The sequence below is a fragment of the Leucoraja erinacea genome, chromosome 12 (assembly GCF_028641065.1).
Source record: "Leucoraja erinacea ecotype New England chromosome 12, Leri_hhj_1, whole genome shotgun sequence".
Taxonomy (NCBI): domain Eukaryota; kingdom Metazoa; phylum Chordata; class Chondrichthyes; order Rajiformes; family Rajidae; genus Leucoraja; species Leucoraja erinaceus.
In genome coordinates, this window is record NC_073388.1 from 56,913,426 (window position 1) to 56,931,375 (window position 17,950).

The 17,950-nt window shown below is 45.3% G+C and overlaps 1 protein-coding gene across 2 annotated transcripts in view; it reads right to left on the bottom strand.

The window, feature by feature from the left end:
* The window catches only part of LOC129702392 (oligophrenin-1-like), a 276,035-nt gene that overhangs the window by 64,831 nt on the left and 193,254 nt on the right, over positions 1-17,950 (bottom strand). The window contains exons 17-19 of one of the 2 annotated variants that reach the window (XM_055644172.1): positions 15,334-15,439; positions 11,919-12,078; positions 9,267-9,414 (exon numbers count right to left, since the gene is read on the bottom strand). In XM_055644172.1, coding sequence (XP_055500147.1) covers positions 9,267-9,414; positions 11,919-12,078; positions 15,334-15,439 — 414 coding nt within the window. Of the gene's footprint in view, positions 1-9,254; positions 9,415-11,918; positions 12,079-15,333; positions 15,440-17,950 lie in introns of both variants that reach the window. The other variant, XM_055644171.1, reaches the window with a different exon arrangement.

Below are 17,950 nucleotides of genomic sequence, written 5' to 3' on the forward strand. Positions count from 1 at the left end.
TATATAGTCATTAGAAAGATAAACCAAGTATTTCTGGTAACACTACATTCATAATAAATGGAAACATATTTGAAATAATGTGAACAGTCTCAGTGAACTTATGCCTCACAATGGCATCTCTGGACGGAACTACAGCTCCTTGCTAGCCTGGTATCACATTGATACACCCGCACTGTGAAGGTACAGACCAGGGAGGTAGTGGATTCAGATGCAGCTGCAATGAAAGCAATAATCTACACTCGTCAGGACTGATCCATGTTAGAACTAGACAAGCCCTTTGTCTAACAATGTCCATGCCAACCATGAAGCCAAATTAAACTAGGCCCCTCTGCCGCCATGTGATCCATATCACTCCATTACCTGCATATGGAACTATATTCTGCACTCTGTATTTTACCCTCGCTCAACCAAGTGTACTTGAGAATGGTGTGATTGCATTTATGTACAGTATTATTTGATTAAATAACATGCAAAAACAAAAAAGTTCACTGTGCCTTGGTGCACGTGGCAATAATAAATCTAAACTTATCCCATTTCTCTAAATAAAGTGCAGGTATTTCAACTATTAATTTAACAATGGTGCTGATTTCTCAGTCTTTTAGTGAGGAGACTCAAAATAGTTGTAAACTTCAGTATGTGTCTGCACTGGAACGGGGATTTCTGCGAACCTGCGCTGGAACTGGCTCTCAACACCAGCAAAACCAAGAAACTGATTGTGGACTTTGGAAGGGGTAGGATAGGGACCCACAGTCCCGTTTATATCAACGGGTCAATGGTGGAAAGGGTCAAGAGCTTCAAATTCCTGGGCGTGCATATCTCTGAAGATCTCTCCTGGTCCCAGAACACTGATGCAATTATAAAGAAAGCACATCAGCGCCTCTACTTCCTGAGAAAATTACGGAGAGTCGGTTTGTCAAGGAGGACCCTCTCGAACTTCTACAGGTGCACAGTAGAGACCATGCTGACTGGTTGCATCGTGGCTTGGTTCGGCAACTTGAGCGCCCTGGAGCGGAAAAGACTCCAAAAAGTTGTGACCACTGCCCAGTCCATCATCGGCTCTGACCTCCCTACCATCGAGGGCATCTATTGCAGTAGCTGCCTCAAAAAGGCTGGCAGCATCATCAATGACCCACACCATCCTGGCCACACACTCATCTCCCTGCTACCTTCAGGTAAAAGTTACAGGAGCCTGAAGACTGCAACGACCAGGTTCAGGAACAGCTTCTTCCCCACAGCCATCAGGCTATTAAACTCAACTCAAACAAAACTGTGAACTTTAATAACCTATTGCATTTTATCTGCTTATTTATGTGTGTGTGTATATATATATTCAATGGTATATGGACACACTGATCTGTTCTGTATTTATTATTGCCTGCAATATTCTGTTGTGCTGAAGCAAAGCAAGAATTTAATTGTCCTACCTGGGACACACGACAATAAACTCTCTTGAATCTTGAATCCATTTCCCTCCAAAATGGTACTAACAGAATGAAGACCAGGGATGTTTGGCTGCCACATCTTAGTTGGAGGCCCTCTACAATTTGATTAATCGGGACCCATGCAGGTGGCTTGTAGAATGAACCATAACAAATATAATAAATGTAGAGTAAACTTGCTCCTAATTTGGCAGAAGGAGCAGTCCTGAATAATGTGGGATCCATGGAATATAACTGGCCTTCAAGCAATTGCTTTTGATTTCATTGTTCAATTATTTTCTGTTCTTTTTAAAGGAAAGTACTTGAAGCAGCAGAATATACTGTATGAGCACCATTCACCCCACACTCCTTGCCCCAAGCCTGAGCCACTCACCTACACCCAAATGGAAGGATCAATAGCTGGCAACCTTATAGCTAGAGAGCCAATCCACTAAATCCTGACAAAAAAATTAATATTTAAATGCTGGTGTGGCTTTCGGTTTAAGTTTGGATCAAGCTTTGGTTTTACGGATCTACTTCAATGGGAAAAAAATGGTCAGGGATCGTGCAAAGGTGAAACCTCTTAAACGATTTGCCAGTCAGTTGGATTGAAGCCCACTTTAGGGGGTCAAACCGGAGGGTGGTGTTTGGCTGAGAGAACCAAGATCAGGATGATAAATCCCAATGGCTTTCAGACGATACACTCGCATTACAATGAAGGGCCAACAGATTACTGCATGCCAGTATCCACCACTCTCCCTGTACCCCATACCATAGAGTGAGGAATCAAAGAGGCTTGCAAGGAAGAGTAGCCTCCTAGTCCACTGTTCACAGTCACTGCGAATGGGGGGAAAGAAAGTCGGCTCTTCTCATTAACACAGGCTCGCTGAATAAAAATCCTTTTACGCCAGCTCTGTAATTAGGATTCCAATGCAAAGACCGCAGTTAAAATGCAGAACCATATAAAAAAAATGGGAAAACAGGGATCTTGATCATTTCTCCAGCAAACAGCTGCAAGCAATTGATTCAACCAGACAGCACCGGTCTCACGAAAGAGACTGGCACTGGCGCCAAGCGTCCCACGCCTCAGACACATATACGATTAGCGCTATTAAAACCACCATCCACCCGCCGCTGGCCGACAACTGACTGATTATTGGAGCAAAGTCCATGTGTACAAATTAAAAAAAAGAGAAGGCACAACCCTGCGCAGACACTGCAGAAAGCATACATCAGGCGCCAGTATCTTATTAACCATCTCAAGGCCCTCAGTCTTACTCTTGGTTCCGTAGAAAGGCTGGAGAGAAAGGAAGATAAATTAAACATCCGTTCAACGTTGATAGTGTCGTGACCTTACCAAATATCTGGCGCTTGGCTCCCATTCAATTCCATTGGAGCTAGTTCAGGAGAGTGCCCTCTTGGAAGGAGGCACATTCCCTAAACAGGCTGCTTTGTAAGGATGAGTCCTGCGTTTACACTGACAGCACATTGTGATTGAAAGGGAAGAAAGGAAGATTCCAGGGGTATGCCGTATTCACCAGCTGACGTACAGTACACTACAGAGAGGAACTTCAACACTAAAGCCATGACCTTGGGTAAATTCATTCAACGTCACAGAACCATGAGTTGCAATCCACAATCTTTAACTTTGGTCTTATTCTATATCTTGCTCACATAATACAAGATCTGTAATAAATAGTAACAAAAATAGGCCCTTTAAGGCTGCTCCACCATTGAATAAGATCATGGTCAATCTGACCAAGGTCTCCGCTTGCCTGCTGTCCACTACTGTCCACTTCAGCCTTGAACTCAATTCAACCTTTACATCTCTTTGGAATATGTAAACACAAAGAGTTACAACCTTTGTGAAATAAGTAATCTTCTTGTGTGCTTCTAAATGAATGATGACTAATTCTGGAACTAGGCTCCCTAGTCCTCGATTTCACCAGGAGTATGGCACTCTTCCATGCCCCTGGGCATGATGACTACTTTTTGTTTCAAACTGTAACTGAGTACACGCCCAACCTGTTCAGCCTTTCCTCGTCAACTCCTCAACCGGTGAATCTTCTCAGAATTGCCAGCAGTGCAAATATGCCCCTCTTTAATTAAGCAGACCAAAACGGTATCCAGGTGAATTCTAACCAAGGTCATTTACAGTTGTGACATCACTTCCCTATGTGCATATTTCAACTTCACATATCAAGGCACATTGCCTTTAGATCAAGACTGCCGCTGCTGGTAATTCAAAATGAATTATGGACAAACCAACCGTATAATCACATAACATCTTGTTGCGCCCATCCAGTTCGATGTCAGCACACCTATGAGGTAGTACATTTACTGATTAGTTTATAGTTTAATTTAGAGATACAGCATGGAAACAGGCCCACTCGGGCCGACAAATGATCACCCTGTACGCTAGTTCTATCCTACACCCTAGAGGCAATTTATAGAAGTCAATTGACCTACAAACCTGCATGACTTTGGGATGTGGGAGGCACCCAGAGGAAACCAATGCGGTCACGGGGAGAATGAAAAACTCCGTACAGACAGCACCCACAGTCAGGATCGAACCCGGGTCTCTGGCGTTGTAAGGCAGAAACTCTAGCACTGTGTCTCTGTACAAATGGACCTAATATTATCCTGCAAGGTTCACGGGGTAACTATTTGATCACCCTTCAGGATTACCCAGCTGTGGCCTTGATTCTGTGCAACAAGTTGGGACAGTGATGGAAAATGAGGTTCTTTGGGGATACCATAGCTAGAAAATTAACAAGCAAGTTGGCCGGCCGGGGCACCCCAGAATCTCTTCAAACTCCCCAGCCACACTCCAATTACTCTCTGGGCTAAAACATCTGCTTTAGAGAAGGGAAATCACTTTGCAGCCAGCAAACCGCCAAGTTTAATAATTCTGTTAGAAGTTACAGTTGAATAGCCAAAGAATAAATCATTCTTTATTGAATTAAGCAAAGGAACCATCATGAATAAGAAAACAAAAAATCTAAATTAAAGCAAATACTAGATCTGTGAATCATTTTACAAATAATAGAACAGAAATTACAAGCTGACTTTTATTGAATGTTATTCTGTGATGAAATGAACCAGCAGAGTATTTTGGGTTCAGCTACATTAACACTTGCTCAGCGGAAAGGGCATTCAGGACAAGAACCGTTGTTAATAAAAGACTAATTCAACCAAAGTGCATACTAAAATTTGTCAAGTTCCACAAGAACGGTTCGGAATAATTTATTTAAATTTCCAAAATAAACTTTATTCAGGATTTTAAAAAATGTATATAACAGTTTACCCATAACCTAACACACTACATACAATCTATAAAGGCCAACTAACCTACAAACCCACACTGGTGGCACAGTGGCGGTAGAGTTGCTGCCTTACAGTGCCAGAGACTGGGTTCGATCTTAACTATGGGTGCTGTCTGTACAGAGTTTGTACGTTCTCTCTGTCACCGTGTGGGCTTTCTCCGGGTGCTCCGATTTCCTCCCACATTCCAAAGACCTGTGGGTTTCTAGGTCAATTGACTTCTGTAGATTGTTCCTAGTGTTTAGGATAGTGCTCGTGTATGGGGATCGTCTGTCGGCGCGGACTCAGTGGGCTGAACGGCCAGTTTCCTCGCTGTATCTCTAATCTAAACTAAACTTACCTGGCCACCACCCTGGCCACGCTCTCAATTAACTTCTACTATCGGCAGGAAAGCATCGGAGTGCGAAAATTTACTGAATATTTGTATATTATTTGTTTTCAATGAGAGGCGTTTATAGGCCTGTTATGCTTTTGCAAGTGAGAATATAATTGTTATGTCATCAGTACACATGATGAATGAACACTCTTGAATCTAGGCTCTAAAAATGCGAAGGCCTTAACATCACCATTCGGTTCTAAATCAGACGCCCTGCCCTAAGGGTAAACATGACTCCAGCAAACAACCTTACAACTGATTCAGGCCCATTGCCTTCAAACATCAACTAATCCTCCATCCACCTATACTGCCTGAACTACTATCCATTTCCAGTTCGACCCTAGAACCAACCAATCCCCGTCTATCGATACTCTCCTCCGCCTAGCGGAGCTGCTCCTTACCCTTAATAACCTTTTGTTTGACTCCTCCCATTTCCTCCAAATACATAGCGTAGTTATAGGCACGCGCATGGGCCCAAGCTATGCCTGCCTCTTTGTTGGGTACGTCGGATAATCCTTGTTCGAAGCGTATCATGGTCCTTCCCCGAACTCTACCTCCGCTACGTTGACGCCTGCACCCACACACAACTGACTGACTTCATCCATTTCACCACTAACTTTCTTCCGGCACTCAAATATACCTGGACCATTTCCGACATTTCCCTACCATTTCTTGATCTCACTATCTCCATCGCAGGTGATAGACTACTGACCGACATCCACTATAAACCCACTGACTCCCATGGCTATCTGGACTACACTTCTTCCCACACTGCTTCCTGTGAGGCTTCCATCCCCTACTCCCAATTCCTCCGTCTACGCCGCATCTGCACCCAGGATGAGGTGTTCCACACCAGGGTATCGGAGATGTCCTCATTCTTCAGGGAACCGGGGTTCCCCTCTTCGACTATAGATGAGGCTCCCACCAAGGTCTCTTCTATACCCCTTGACTCTACTCTCACTCCCCATCCCCCAACTCCCAAAAAGGGCCGAGTCCCTCTTGTCCTCACCTTCCACCCTACCAGCCGTCACATACAACAAATAATCCTCCAACATTTTCGCTACCCTCAACATGATCCCACCACTTGCCACATCTTCCCATCTCCTCCCCTGTCTGCTTTCTGTAGAGACCGCTCTCTCCGTAACTCCCTCGTCAATTTGTCCCTTCCCACCCGAACCATCCCCTCTCCAGGCACTTTCCCTTGCAACCACAAGAAATGCTATACTTGTCGCTTTACCTCCCCCCTTGACTCCATCCAAGGACCTAAGCAGTCTTTCCAGGTGAGGCAGAGGTTCACCTGCACCTCCTCCAACCTCATCTATTGCATCCACTGCTCTAGGTGTCAGCTGCTCTACATCGATGAGACCAAGCGTAGACTTGGCGATGGCTTCGCCGAACACCTCCGCTCGGTTCGCAATAACCAACCTGATCTCTCGGTGGCTCAGCACTTCAACCCCCTCCCATTCCGAATCCGACCTTTCTGTCCTGGGCCTCCTCCATGGCCAGAGTGAGCCCACCATAAATTGTAGGAGCAGCACCTCATATTGCACTTGGGTAGTTTACACCCCAGCGGTATGAACATTGACTTCTCTAATTTCAGGTAATCCCTACTTTATCCTCTCCTAAACAGAGGAGATTTACTAGAATGTTGCCTAGGTTTCAGCAACTAAGTTACAGAGAAAGGTTGAACAAGTTAGGGCTTTATTCTTTGGAGCGCAGAAGGTTAAGGTGGGACTTGATAGAGGTCTTTAAAATGATGAGAGGGATAGACAGAGTTGACGTGGATAAGCTTTTTCCCACTGAGAGTAGGGAAGATTCAAACAAGGGGACATGACTTGAGAATTAAGGGACAGAAGTTTAGGGGTAACATGAGGGGGAACTTCTTTACTCAGAGAGTGGTGGCTGTGTGGAATGAGCTTCCAGTGAAGGTGGTGGAGGCAGGTTCGTTTGTATCATTTAAAAATAAATTGGATAGTTATATGGACGGGAAAGGAATGGAGGGTTATAACCATATAACAATTACAGCACGGAAACAGGCCATCTCGACCCTTCTAGTCCGTGCCGAACACATATTCTCCCCTAGTCCCATATACCTGCGCTCAGACCATAACCTTCCATTCCCTTCCCGTCCATATAACTATCCAATTTATTTTTAAATGATAAAAACGAACCTGCCTCCACCACCTTCACTGGAAGCTCATTTCACACAGCCACCACTCTCTGAGTAAAGAAGTTCCCCCTCATGTAACCCCTAAACTTCAGTCCCTTCATTCTCAAGTCATGTCCCCTTGTTTGAATCTTCCCTACTCTCAGTGGGAAAAGCTTATCCACGGTAACTCTGTCTATCCCTCTCATCATTTTAAAAACCTCTATCAAGTCCCCCCTTAACCTTCTGCGCTCCAAAGAATAAAGCCCTAACTTGGTCAACCTTTCTCTGTAACTTTGTTGCTGAAACCCAGGCAACATTCTAGTAAATCTCCTCTGTACTCTCTCTATTTTGTTGACATCCTTCCTATAATTAGGCGACCAAAATTGTACACCATACTCCAGAATTGGCCTCACCAATACCTTGTACAATTTTAACATTACATCCCAACTTCTATACTCAATGCTCTGATTTATAAAAGCCAGCACACCAAAAGCTTTCTTTACCACCCTATCTACATGAGATTCCACTTTCAGGGAACTGTGCACAGTTATTCCCAGATCCCTCTGTTCACCTACATTCTACAATTCCCTACCATTTAACATGTACGTCCTATTTTGATTTGTCCTGCCAAGATGTAGCACCTCACACTTATCAGTATTAAACTCCATCTGCTATCTTTCAGCCCACTCTCCCAACTGGCATAAATCTCTCTGTAGACTTTGAAACTCTACTTCATTACCCACAACCCCACCTATCTTAGTATCATCTGCATACTTACTAATCCAATTTACCACACCATCATCCAGATCACTGATGTACATGACAAACAACAGTGGACCCAACACAGATCCCTGTGGCACCCCACTCGTCACTGGCCTCCAACCTGACAAACAACCATCCACCATTACTCTCTGGCATCTCCCATTCAGCCACTGTTGAATCCATCTTGCTACTCCACCATTAATACCCAACCATTGAACCTTCTTAACCAACCTTCCATGAGGAACCTTGTCAAAGGCCTTACTGAAGTACATATATACAACATCCACTGCTTTACCCTCATCAATTTCCCGAGTAACATCTTCAAAAAATTCAAGAAGATTAGTCAAACATGACCTTCCAGGCACAAATCCATGTTGACTGTTCCTAATCAGACCCTGTTTATCCAGATGGTTATGGTCTGAGCGCAGGTATATGGGACTAGGGGAGAATACGTGTTCGGCACGGACTAGAAGGGTCGAGATGGCCTGTTTCCGTGCTGTAATTGTTATATGGTTATATGTGGTTCTCAGCTCTCCCTCAGCTCTCTGGCTCCACCTCTTCCTTTCTTCTTCCCCCTCCCCCCATCCTTGCATCAGTCTGAAGAAGGGTCTCGACCCGAAATGGTGCCTATTTCCTTTGCTCCATAGATGCTGCCTCACCCGCTGAGTTTCTCCAGCATTTTTGTCTACCTTCCAATTTTAGCACTTTACTTCATATGTTAAATGAATACAAGGCTAGTAGTATGGGCTTGGAGAGAGGATCCAGTGGATTCCAGCCTTCGTAAAGTTGTCCCATAGTGGGTGATGTGTCCAAAAGGGTTAAACAAAATTCAATCGTGTGTTGTGACACAGACCATGAGTGAGATATGGGCACCCAGACCAATTACCACCCTCTATGTTCCCTCCAACATGCATTGCATCGTTTCCCAGCATTGTGCAGGAATTAGAGTAGGAACGAACCGCATATGCTGGTTTAAACCAAAGATAGACACAAAAAGCTGGAGTAACTCTGTGAGTCAGGCAGCATCTTTGGAGAAAAGGAACGGGTGATGTTTTGGGACAGGAAGGGTCTCGACTTGAAATGTCACCAATTCCTTCTCTCCAGAGATGCTGCCTGACCCGCCGAATTACTGCAGCATTTTGTGTCTATGGTGTACATGAATGAGGCAGGTACACCGCAACATACTGAACGAGTAGGTTTGTCAACGTCACCACTCTACACCTACAAGGATGCTGACCTTCCACGTCCACTGAACCCGACATGCTGAGATTGGGGCGATGGCGAGCCGGCCGCTTGGAGATTGTGATTGGCTGCCGTTTCCGAGGCGCCGCTCTAGGTGGCGGTATTGGAGGAGCAGCGTTATCCTCAGGCAGGGAGTGGAATATCTGTTGGATTGAAAGTAAAACAGGGACACCAGTTAAACAGAAAACTCTTCAGAGTTTAGTTTATGGATACAGCATGGAAATAGGCTCTTCAACCCACCGAATCCACGCCCACTATCTAGAACCTGTTCACACTCATTCCATGTCTAACACACTAAGGACAATTTAAAACTCAATTAACCTACAAACCTGCACGTCTTTAGAGTGTGGGAGGAAACCGGAACACCTGGAGGAAACCCACGCGGTCACAGGGGAAAATGAATAAACTACACACTGACATCACCCATAGTCAGGATCGAACCCGGGTCTCTGGCGCTGTGAGGCAGCAGCTCCACAACTTATTTAATAACATTCTGCAATGCATTAAATGAAACTAAAGGGATAGCATTTCTGTGACTTTTCCCCAAACTCATGCCATCATTTTGGCAGGCCACCCCGAGTTCTTCAATGAGTATCTATTGGGGAGATCCAGGAAATACCTCGTTCCACCAGGCCAAGTGGAGATCTCGAATAGTGATATCAGGAAAAGGCCGAGTGCAGAGAAGGCCGCATGATTGAGAGAGGGTGCTGTGTGTGGAATAACTGAGCAGTCACAGCTCCATGTCTCCATGGTGCGAGGCAGCCACACTCAGACACATCCGTGTAAAGCTAGCTCCCCCATGTGGCCATGCAGGGCATCGCAGCCACTTCAGTCACCGATTCAACCCGCACACTTGAATGGAAACCATGGTGAAGGTCATCGATCCTTAGTGAGCTGTTTTAAACACACATAGACTTAAAGGGGTCTGGATAGAAGAGAGACAGAGTCAGACTCCAGTGCCTGAGGGCTGACACAGTATTAGTTGGTTTCAACAACTAAGTTACAGAGATAGGTTGAATAAGTTAGGTCTTTATTCTCTGGAGCGCAGAAGGTTAAGGGGGGACCTGATAGAGGTCTTTAAAATGATGAGAGGGATAGACAGAGTTGATGTGGACAAGCTTTTCCCTTTGAGAATAGGGAAGATTCAAACAAGAGGACATGACTTCAGAATTAAGGGACAGAAGTTTAGGGGTAATATGAGGGGGAACTTCTTTACGCAGAGAGTGGTGGCGATGTGGAATGAGCTCCCAGTGGAAGTGGTGGAGGCAGGTTCATTGGTATCATTTAAAAATAAATTGGATAGGCATATGGATGAGAAGGGAATGGAGGGTTATGGTATGAGTGCAGGCAGGTGGGACTAAGGGGAAAAAAAAATTTGTTTGGCACGGACTTGTAGGGCCGAGATGGCCTGTTTCCGTGCTGTAATTGTTATATGGTTATATGGTTATTGTCCCCTGCGTAGGCAGGAATTGCCGATAGACATAAAAAGCTGGAGTAACTCAATGGGTCAGGCAGCATCTCTGGAGTCGAGTCGAGACCCTTCTTCAGACCCATTCCTTCTCTCCAGAGATGCTGCCTGTCCTGCTGAGTTACTCCAGCTTTTTGTGTCTGTCTTCAGTTTAAACCAGCATCTGCAGTTCCTTCCTACTCTGAAGAAAAGTCTGAAGAAGGATCTTGACCTGAAACGTCACCTATTGCTTTTCTGCAGAGATGCTGCCTGACCCATTGAGTTTCACCAGCTTTTTGTGCCTATCTACAATATTGACCCCTGCTGGATTTGCATTGGGCAAGTGCCAAACTTGTGTTGTATTGCTCGAGCACAAGAAAGCGCTACAAAATGGGATTCAGAATAAAATGTATTGCACGACAAGTGTCCCCAACACAGCTGCCGGCTTCAGTTAGACTACAACACTCTGGGATGGTCGACATTACAATCCCACTCCAAACCATCAGGCACAGAAGCTTTGCTGACATTCCAGCACAGTGCTGCTGGGTTGATTGCTGCACTGGCAGAAGATGCACTGTCTTTTGGTTGACATCACATCCCTTATTGTACTCATGGGCAACGTGAAATATCCCAAGGCGCTATTTGAAGAGCAGGACAGCAACTGGATAAATATTCACACTGTAAACATTTACAGGATATTTACAGGGTCTCCCCCTCCCCCCCCCCCCCCTCACCTTAAACCTATGTCCTGCGGTTCATGTTTCCCCTGCTCTGTGCAAGAGACTCTGTGCATCTACCTGATCTATTCCCCTCATGATTTTGTACACTGTATGCTCTCATTTCCTCAGCTGCAAAAGGAAATTGATGCATCGGTCTCACTTCAAATGCTGGATCAGCCACCTCTGCAGAGACTAAAGGTGAAACCTAGCCTTCTGGTCTGCAAGAAATATCACTCTTATTAATGGTTTAGTGTCAGTTTTGTGGTACTGTTACTCGAGATTATCAAAGCTGGACAAAAAGATGGTCATCTTTCCTGCCAGCATTCAATTGACCAAACAATTTTCAACATTTTGAATTATATTTTAGAGTCAACTCTGCAAGAGACCAGCCTGCATTACGTCAGCACCAACGCAGTCGAGAATTTCCACCCAACCCCTTCACAGTGAGACTGTCAGCAAAATTCAGCAGAGTGGGATTTACCTTTTCATAATGTTCAATAAGGATTTCCACAACGATGTTCTGAAACTTGATGTTCATCATGGCCGCGACAGTGTCTTCCTGTGGTCTCATCAAGGTGGGCCCGAATATCACTCCCATGTTGGAAGCAGTCATCAAGTTCTCCTTACTGTGGCTGCAAACACTGCACGAGAAGAGAATGGTGCCATTGTCAACAGGCCATGGCAGGAGTTACACACACGCATCCTTTCTTTCAGCCTTCTGTAGTCAGGTGGCACCTTCTCACGAATCACTGGGACCATTTGGTTTGGACTAAATTGAAAGATACAGCATGGAAACAGGCCCTTCCACACATCTAGTCCACGCCGACCATCCATCACCCCTTCACATTAGTTCTATGTTATATCCCACCTTTGCATCCACTCCCTGCGGTTTTCGGGCAATTTTCAGAAGCCGATTAACCTACGAACCTGCAAGTCTTTGGGATGTGGGAGCAAACCCACACAGACACAGGTAGAACGTGCAAACTCCACGCAAACAGCAGCCGAGGTCATGATCAAACACAGGTCTCTGCCGCTGTGAGGCAACAGCTCGGGGCAGCACGTTGGTGCAGTAGTAGAGTTGCTGCCTTACAGTGCCTGAGGCCTTGGTTTGATCCTGGCTGCGGGTGTTATCTGTACGGTGTTCGTACATTCTCCCCCTGACTGGGTGGGTTTCCCACACTCTAAAGACCTACAGGTTGTAGGTTAATTTGGTTTTGGTAAAAAATTGTAAATTGCCCCTAGTGTGTAGGATAGTTCGAGTGTACGGGGTGATCGCTGGTCGGCGCGGACTCAGTGGGCCAAAGGGCCTGTTTCATGGAAACATAGAAAATAGGTGCAGGAGTAGGCCATTCGCCCCTTCGAGCCTGCTGTACGCTGTATTACTAAAACTCTAACGGCTAGGCCATTGTGGGACCATATAGATAATGTGGCAGTCATACTTCAGGACAAGTCAACTAAAAAACTAAGTTATAACGCACAAAAAACAATTTTAAATTGCTACATGGCAACAAACTTTATTTAACAAGAGTTTGGAAATTTGAAACTCTTATGTGTGCATGACCACACAGTTGTCAGACTGCCACAGAATCCCAATCAGCTCTCCAGTGCCTTTTAGGGAAGAAATCCTGCCATCTTGCCCTAATACAACTCCAGTCCCATATCCATCTAACCATTCATTAAGTGGCTGAGCAATGAACTCAGCAGCCAAACACAGAGAGCATGTGCCAGACGTGCTGGTGGCATCCACCCCAAGAATGAGAGAAGGAGAAAGGCACTTGGCACATTCAATGAGACCAATTCACCATCCAAAGCATCTGATGGATCATGGCTGAATGTGCCTCCATCTGTGTAATCTAATCTTGGATATACAATAAACCCTCGCAATAACGGACCTCTATGCAGCTGATTGCAGTTATAGCGGACCGAGGCTCCCGTTACACCCCACCCAACCCCCCACACACACTTCAGCCAGTTACCCCATGACTAGCATCATCTGGTGTTTGGAGCAGAAAGAGCGAGCAGCACAAAGACAATAGACAATAGGTGCAGGAGTAGGCCATTCGACCCTTCGGGCCAGTGTGATCATGGCTGATCATCCACAATCAGTACCCCCGTTCCTGCCTCCTCCCCATATCCCCTGACTCCGCTATCTTTAAGAGCCTATCTTGCTCTCTCTTGAAAGTATCCAGAGAACCGGCCTCCACCGCCCTCTGAGGCAGAGAATTCCACAGACTCACCACTCTCTGCGTGAAAAAGTGTTTCCTCATCTCCGTTCTAAATGTCTTACCCCTTATTCTTAAACTGTGGCCCCTGGTACTGGACTCCGCCAACATCGGGAACATGTTTCCTGCCTCTAGTGTGTCCAAACCCTTAACAATCTTATATAAAGGGGCGTGAGTACCGGCCCGTCCCCGGCACACGGCGTATGGGAACAGGGGCTCTGCGGATCATTGGCCCGTGAATTCCCACTCAACATTTCTTCCCACCCGGCCTTGGGCCAAACTTTACCCTCCCCTCACTCGGTTATAGTGGACAATCGGCAATAACAGACACCAGTGTACCGGTGTGTATCTTGGGGTTAAATTGGTTCAATGCTTCACCTCCTGAACCTCCAACAGATCAATGATTCACAAACATGGCATCAACCTATACTGAATCAGGACGGGCAGCCTCTGACAGAGAGAGAGCACATGGGGAAAGCTAGCAGCTACGGATGTTGGTGATAATGACCTTTGGATCCTGTGTGAAACTTTCGCCACTGAGTAGACCATCAAAACTCAGCACTTGACCCAATTATAAAAGGGCTGGCAATACATTTGGAACAGCCTTGAAAGATGAGTAACTGTTTCTCACGACTGAGAGGCATAGAGAATCAGAACCAGACATTAACATACGACAGAGAGAGGGGAAAGCAGAGACGTGGGCAAATCATGTTCTGAAACACATTGCCCGAGTAGGTGGCAGCAACAGATTCAAGATGAACATGCATCCATTCCAGGTGATGTGTTTCAGAAGGAACTGAAGATGCTGGAAAATCGAAGGTACACAAAAATGCTGGAGGAACACAGCGGGTACAGCAGCATCTATGGAGCAAAGGAAATAGGAAACCCTTCTTCGGAAGGGTTTCGGCCCGAAACATTGCCTATTTCCTTCGCTCCATAGATGCTGCTGCACCCGCTGAGTTTCTCCAGCATTTTTGTGTACCTCCAATACAAGCTGATTCAGTCAACTCAGTCCCAATACATTGACCAATGTAGCTCCATAAAAAGTGGGACTACTTGGTGGCGGGTGGGGACATTCCTTTGGAATGAGGTTGGAGTGTGCATGTGGCAGACACTTTCTTGCATTCTCCTATAGATTCTTCTGCAAGATTCAACAGGAATATCTTGATGTGAAGTGGACACTGTTTGGGTTATCGCAGAAAATGTATATCGTCTTAGAAGGTATCTGGCACATGACAATATTTGGGTTTGAGAAAAGAGAGAGGCAATCAGAGGTGGATGAATTTTGCTGACGTTGCCAATATCAAAACCCATCAACTTCTCATAACTTCTGACAATGAGATCATTTGTTCCTGATATAAATAGGAAAGAATCCTAAGCCACAAGATGTTGAAAGGTCTTTGTATGTGCTGCACACACGTTCCATGCAAGAATTGTTAACAACATGTATTTCCTGCATAATCTCCCAAGGAGACATTAACGGAATCGGACAGCAAATGGCAAACAGAAGGGTGTTGGAAAAGGGGATGCGAAAGTGGTGATTTCAAGCAAAGTTTTAAAGGAAAGAGCGAGTATTTTTTTTCCTTTTACCTCCTCAACCTCAAAGGTTGGTCCCACTTAGAACGACACCAGTCCTGGCAAAACCAAAGCCCAACAAGTCCCACTGACACTTACTTCATTAGATGTTTAATTATAAGGTCAAGTACTTCCCGATTCTTCTCAGGTAGCTTGTACACCAAGGAGTGAATGGCGCCCAGCCGATAATCCAGGTTGTCCGACTCTGAAACACAATGACCACCATAATAGAAGGGCAGGGGGGCAGGGGAAAGGTGACAAACATTCATTTCCAAATTCAGCACTCCCTGACCTGTTTTCAGCCTAATCCTTTCAGATCTAGCTGAAGTAATTCAGTAGGTCAGGTAACAACTGTCGAGGGAATGGATAGGTGACATCTCATGTCGTGTTTGAAGATGTGTTCCGACTTGCCAACATTGGATACCCAACATTGCCAATCCTTTCCACCCAAAAATACTGGCTGACCAACTGTTACGCCAGCACTTTACGTTCTGCTAAAACTAAGGACTAGAGAATGTTCTTTGTCTCTTGGACAAAGTGAATGCAAAATGAAGTGTTTAAGAAGGAACTGCAGATGTTGGATAATCAAAGGTAGACAAAATTGCTGGAGAAACTCAGCGGGTGCAGCAGCATCTATTTCCTTCGCTGTGCCTATTTCCTTCGCTCCATAGATGCTGCTGCACCCGCTGAGTTTCTCCAGCATTTTTGTTTACCTCTGAATACAAAATGAAGACTGGTCTCTGGAAATGCCCAAAGACTACGAATGAACAAAAACAAATATAGTGGAAACATCTTTGAAATATTGGTTCAGAGGTCAGATACAAAATCTTGAAAATAATCTCATGGGGCGACATGGTGGCGCAGCGGTAGAGTTGTTGCCTTACAGTGCTTAGTGCGTGAGAGACCCAGGCTCGATCATGGCTATGGGTGCTGTCTGTATGGAGTTTGCATGTTCTCCCTGTGACCTGCATGGGTTTTCTCTGAAATCTTCGGTTTCCTCCCACACTCCAATGACTTACAGGTTTGTAAACTAGTGTGCAAGAATGAACTGCAGATGCTGGAAGATCGAAGGTACACAAAATTGCTGGAGAAACTCAGCTGGGTGCAGCAGCATCTATGGAGCGAAGAAAATAGGCGACGTTTCGGGCCGAAACCCTTCTTCAGACTGATGGGGGGTGGGAGGGGAGAAGGAAGGAAAAGGGGGAGGAGGAGGAGCCCGAGGGCGGGGGGATGGGAGGGGACAGCTCAAGGGTTAAGGAAGGGGAGGAGACAGCAAGGGCTAGCAAAATTGGGAGAATTCAACATTCATGCCATCAGGATGCAAGCTGCCCAGGTGGAATATGAGGTGCTGTTCCTCCAATTTTGTAAACTAATTGACTTGATATAAATGTAAAATTGTCCCTGGTGTGTGTCGGATGGTGTTAATGTGTGGGGATCGCTGGTCAGTACGGAGTCAGTGGGTCGAAGGGCCTGTTACAATGCTGTATCTCTAAACCAAACCTTCACACAGCTAATCAATGCATTTCAGGGGAATCTTAAAATTCATATTCATATCATGGCAGTATGCACAATAGTACAATGGATTAAATGACTGGAACTAATGATCTGGAACCAAGTTCAAATTCCAATAAATTTAATTAAAATTCAATAGAGCAAAAAAAATCTAGAATAAAATACTGATTGACACCAGGAAACTAAGAGGCAGCCATTAAAAAAAAGCTCAATAAAGAAAAGGAGACATTTCAATCTCATTTTAACAGGACCACGGACAAAATGCCCTCTAAAATGATTTGCAGGTCAGTCAGCTGTCAAGATTTAAAGAAAATGTGTGGGTTTTTTTAAACACAGTGGTGAGTGCCTAAAATGCACTGTCAGCTGTGGTGGTGGAGGGAGGGACAATAGAGGCATTTAAATAGGTGCATGGAAATGCAGGGAATGGAGGAATATGGATCACGTGCAGGCAGAGGAGATTAGTTCACCTTGGCATCGTGTTCAGCGATTGACAGCGTGGGCCGCTCTATGTTATAGAGGTGTGTACAATCATGAGTGGAATCGACAGGGTGAATGCACACACTCTTTTTTTCCCTAGGGTAAGGGAAGCAATAACTGGAGGGCGTAGGTTTATGGTGAGAGGAATGATTTAATGGGAACTTGAGGGTCAACTTTTTCATACAGAGAAAAAGCTGTTTGCAAGTCTGATCTATTTTGAATTCTACTTTGTCACAACATTGCTTCGGACGGCGCAGCTGGTAGAGCTGGTGCCTCATAAACCCGCCACAGAGACCCGGGTTCGACCCTGACCCTAGGTGCTGTCTGTGTGGAGTTTGCACGTTCTCCGTGATTGGATGGGTTTCCACCGAGTGCTCCGGATTCCTCCCACATCCCAATGAAGCGCAGGTTTGTAGGTTAATTGGCCTCTATAGATTGCCCTTAGTATGTAGGGAGTGGGTGCAAAAGTGGGATAACATGGACATGGATGAGATGGGCCGAAGAGCCTATGTCTGTGTTGGATGATTTTCAGTTAACAACAACCACCCGCACCTCTAGGTCAAAAATGGTCTGGAAATAAAAATGACTGGCCTTGTCAGTGGCATCTACATTCCAGATGATACATAGAACATAGCACAGTACAACACAGGAACAATTCATTTGGCCCACAATGTCCGTGCCGAACATGATTAGTTAAACTAATCTCCTCTTCCTGCACGTGATCCAT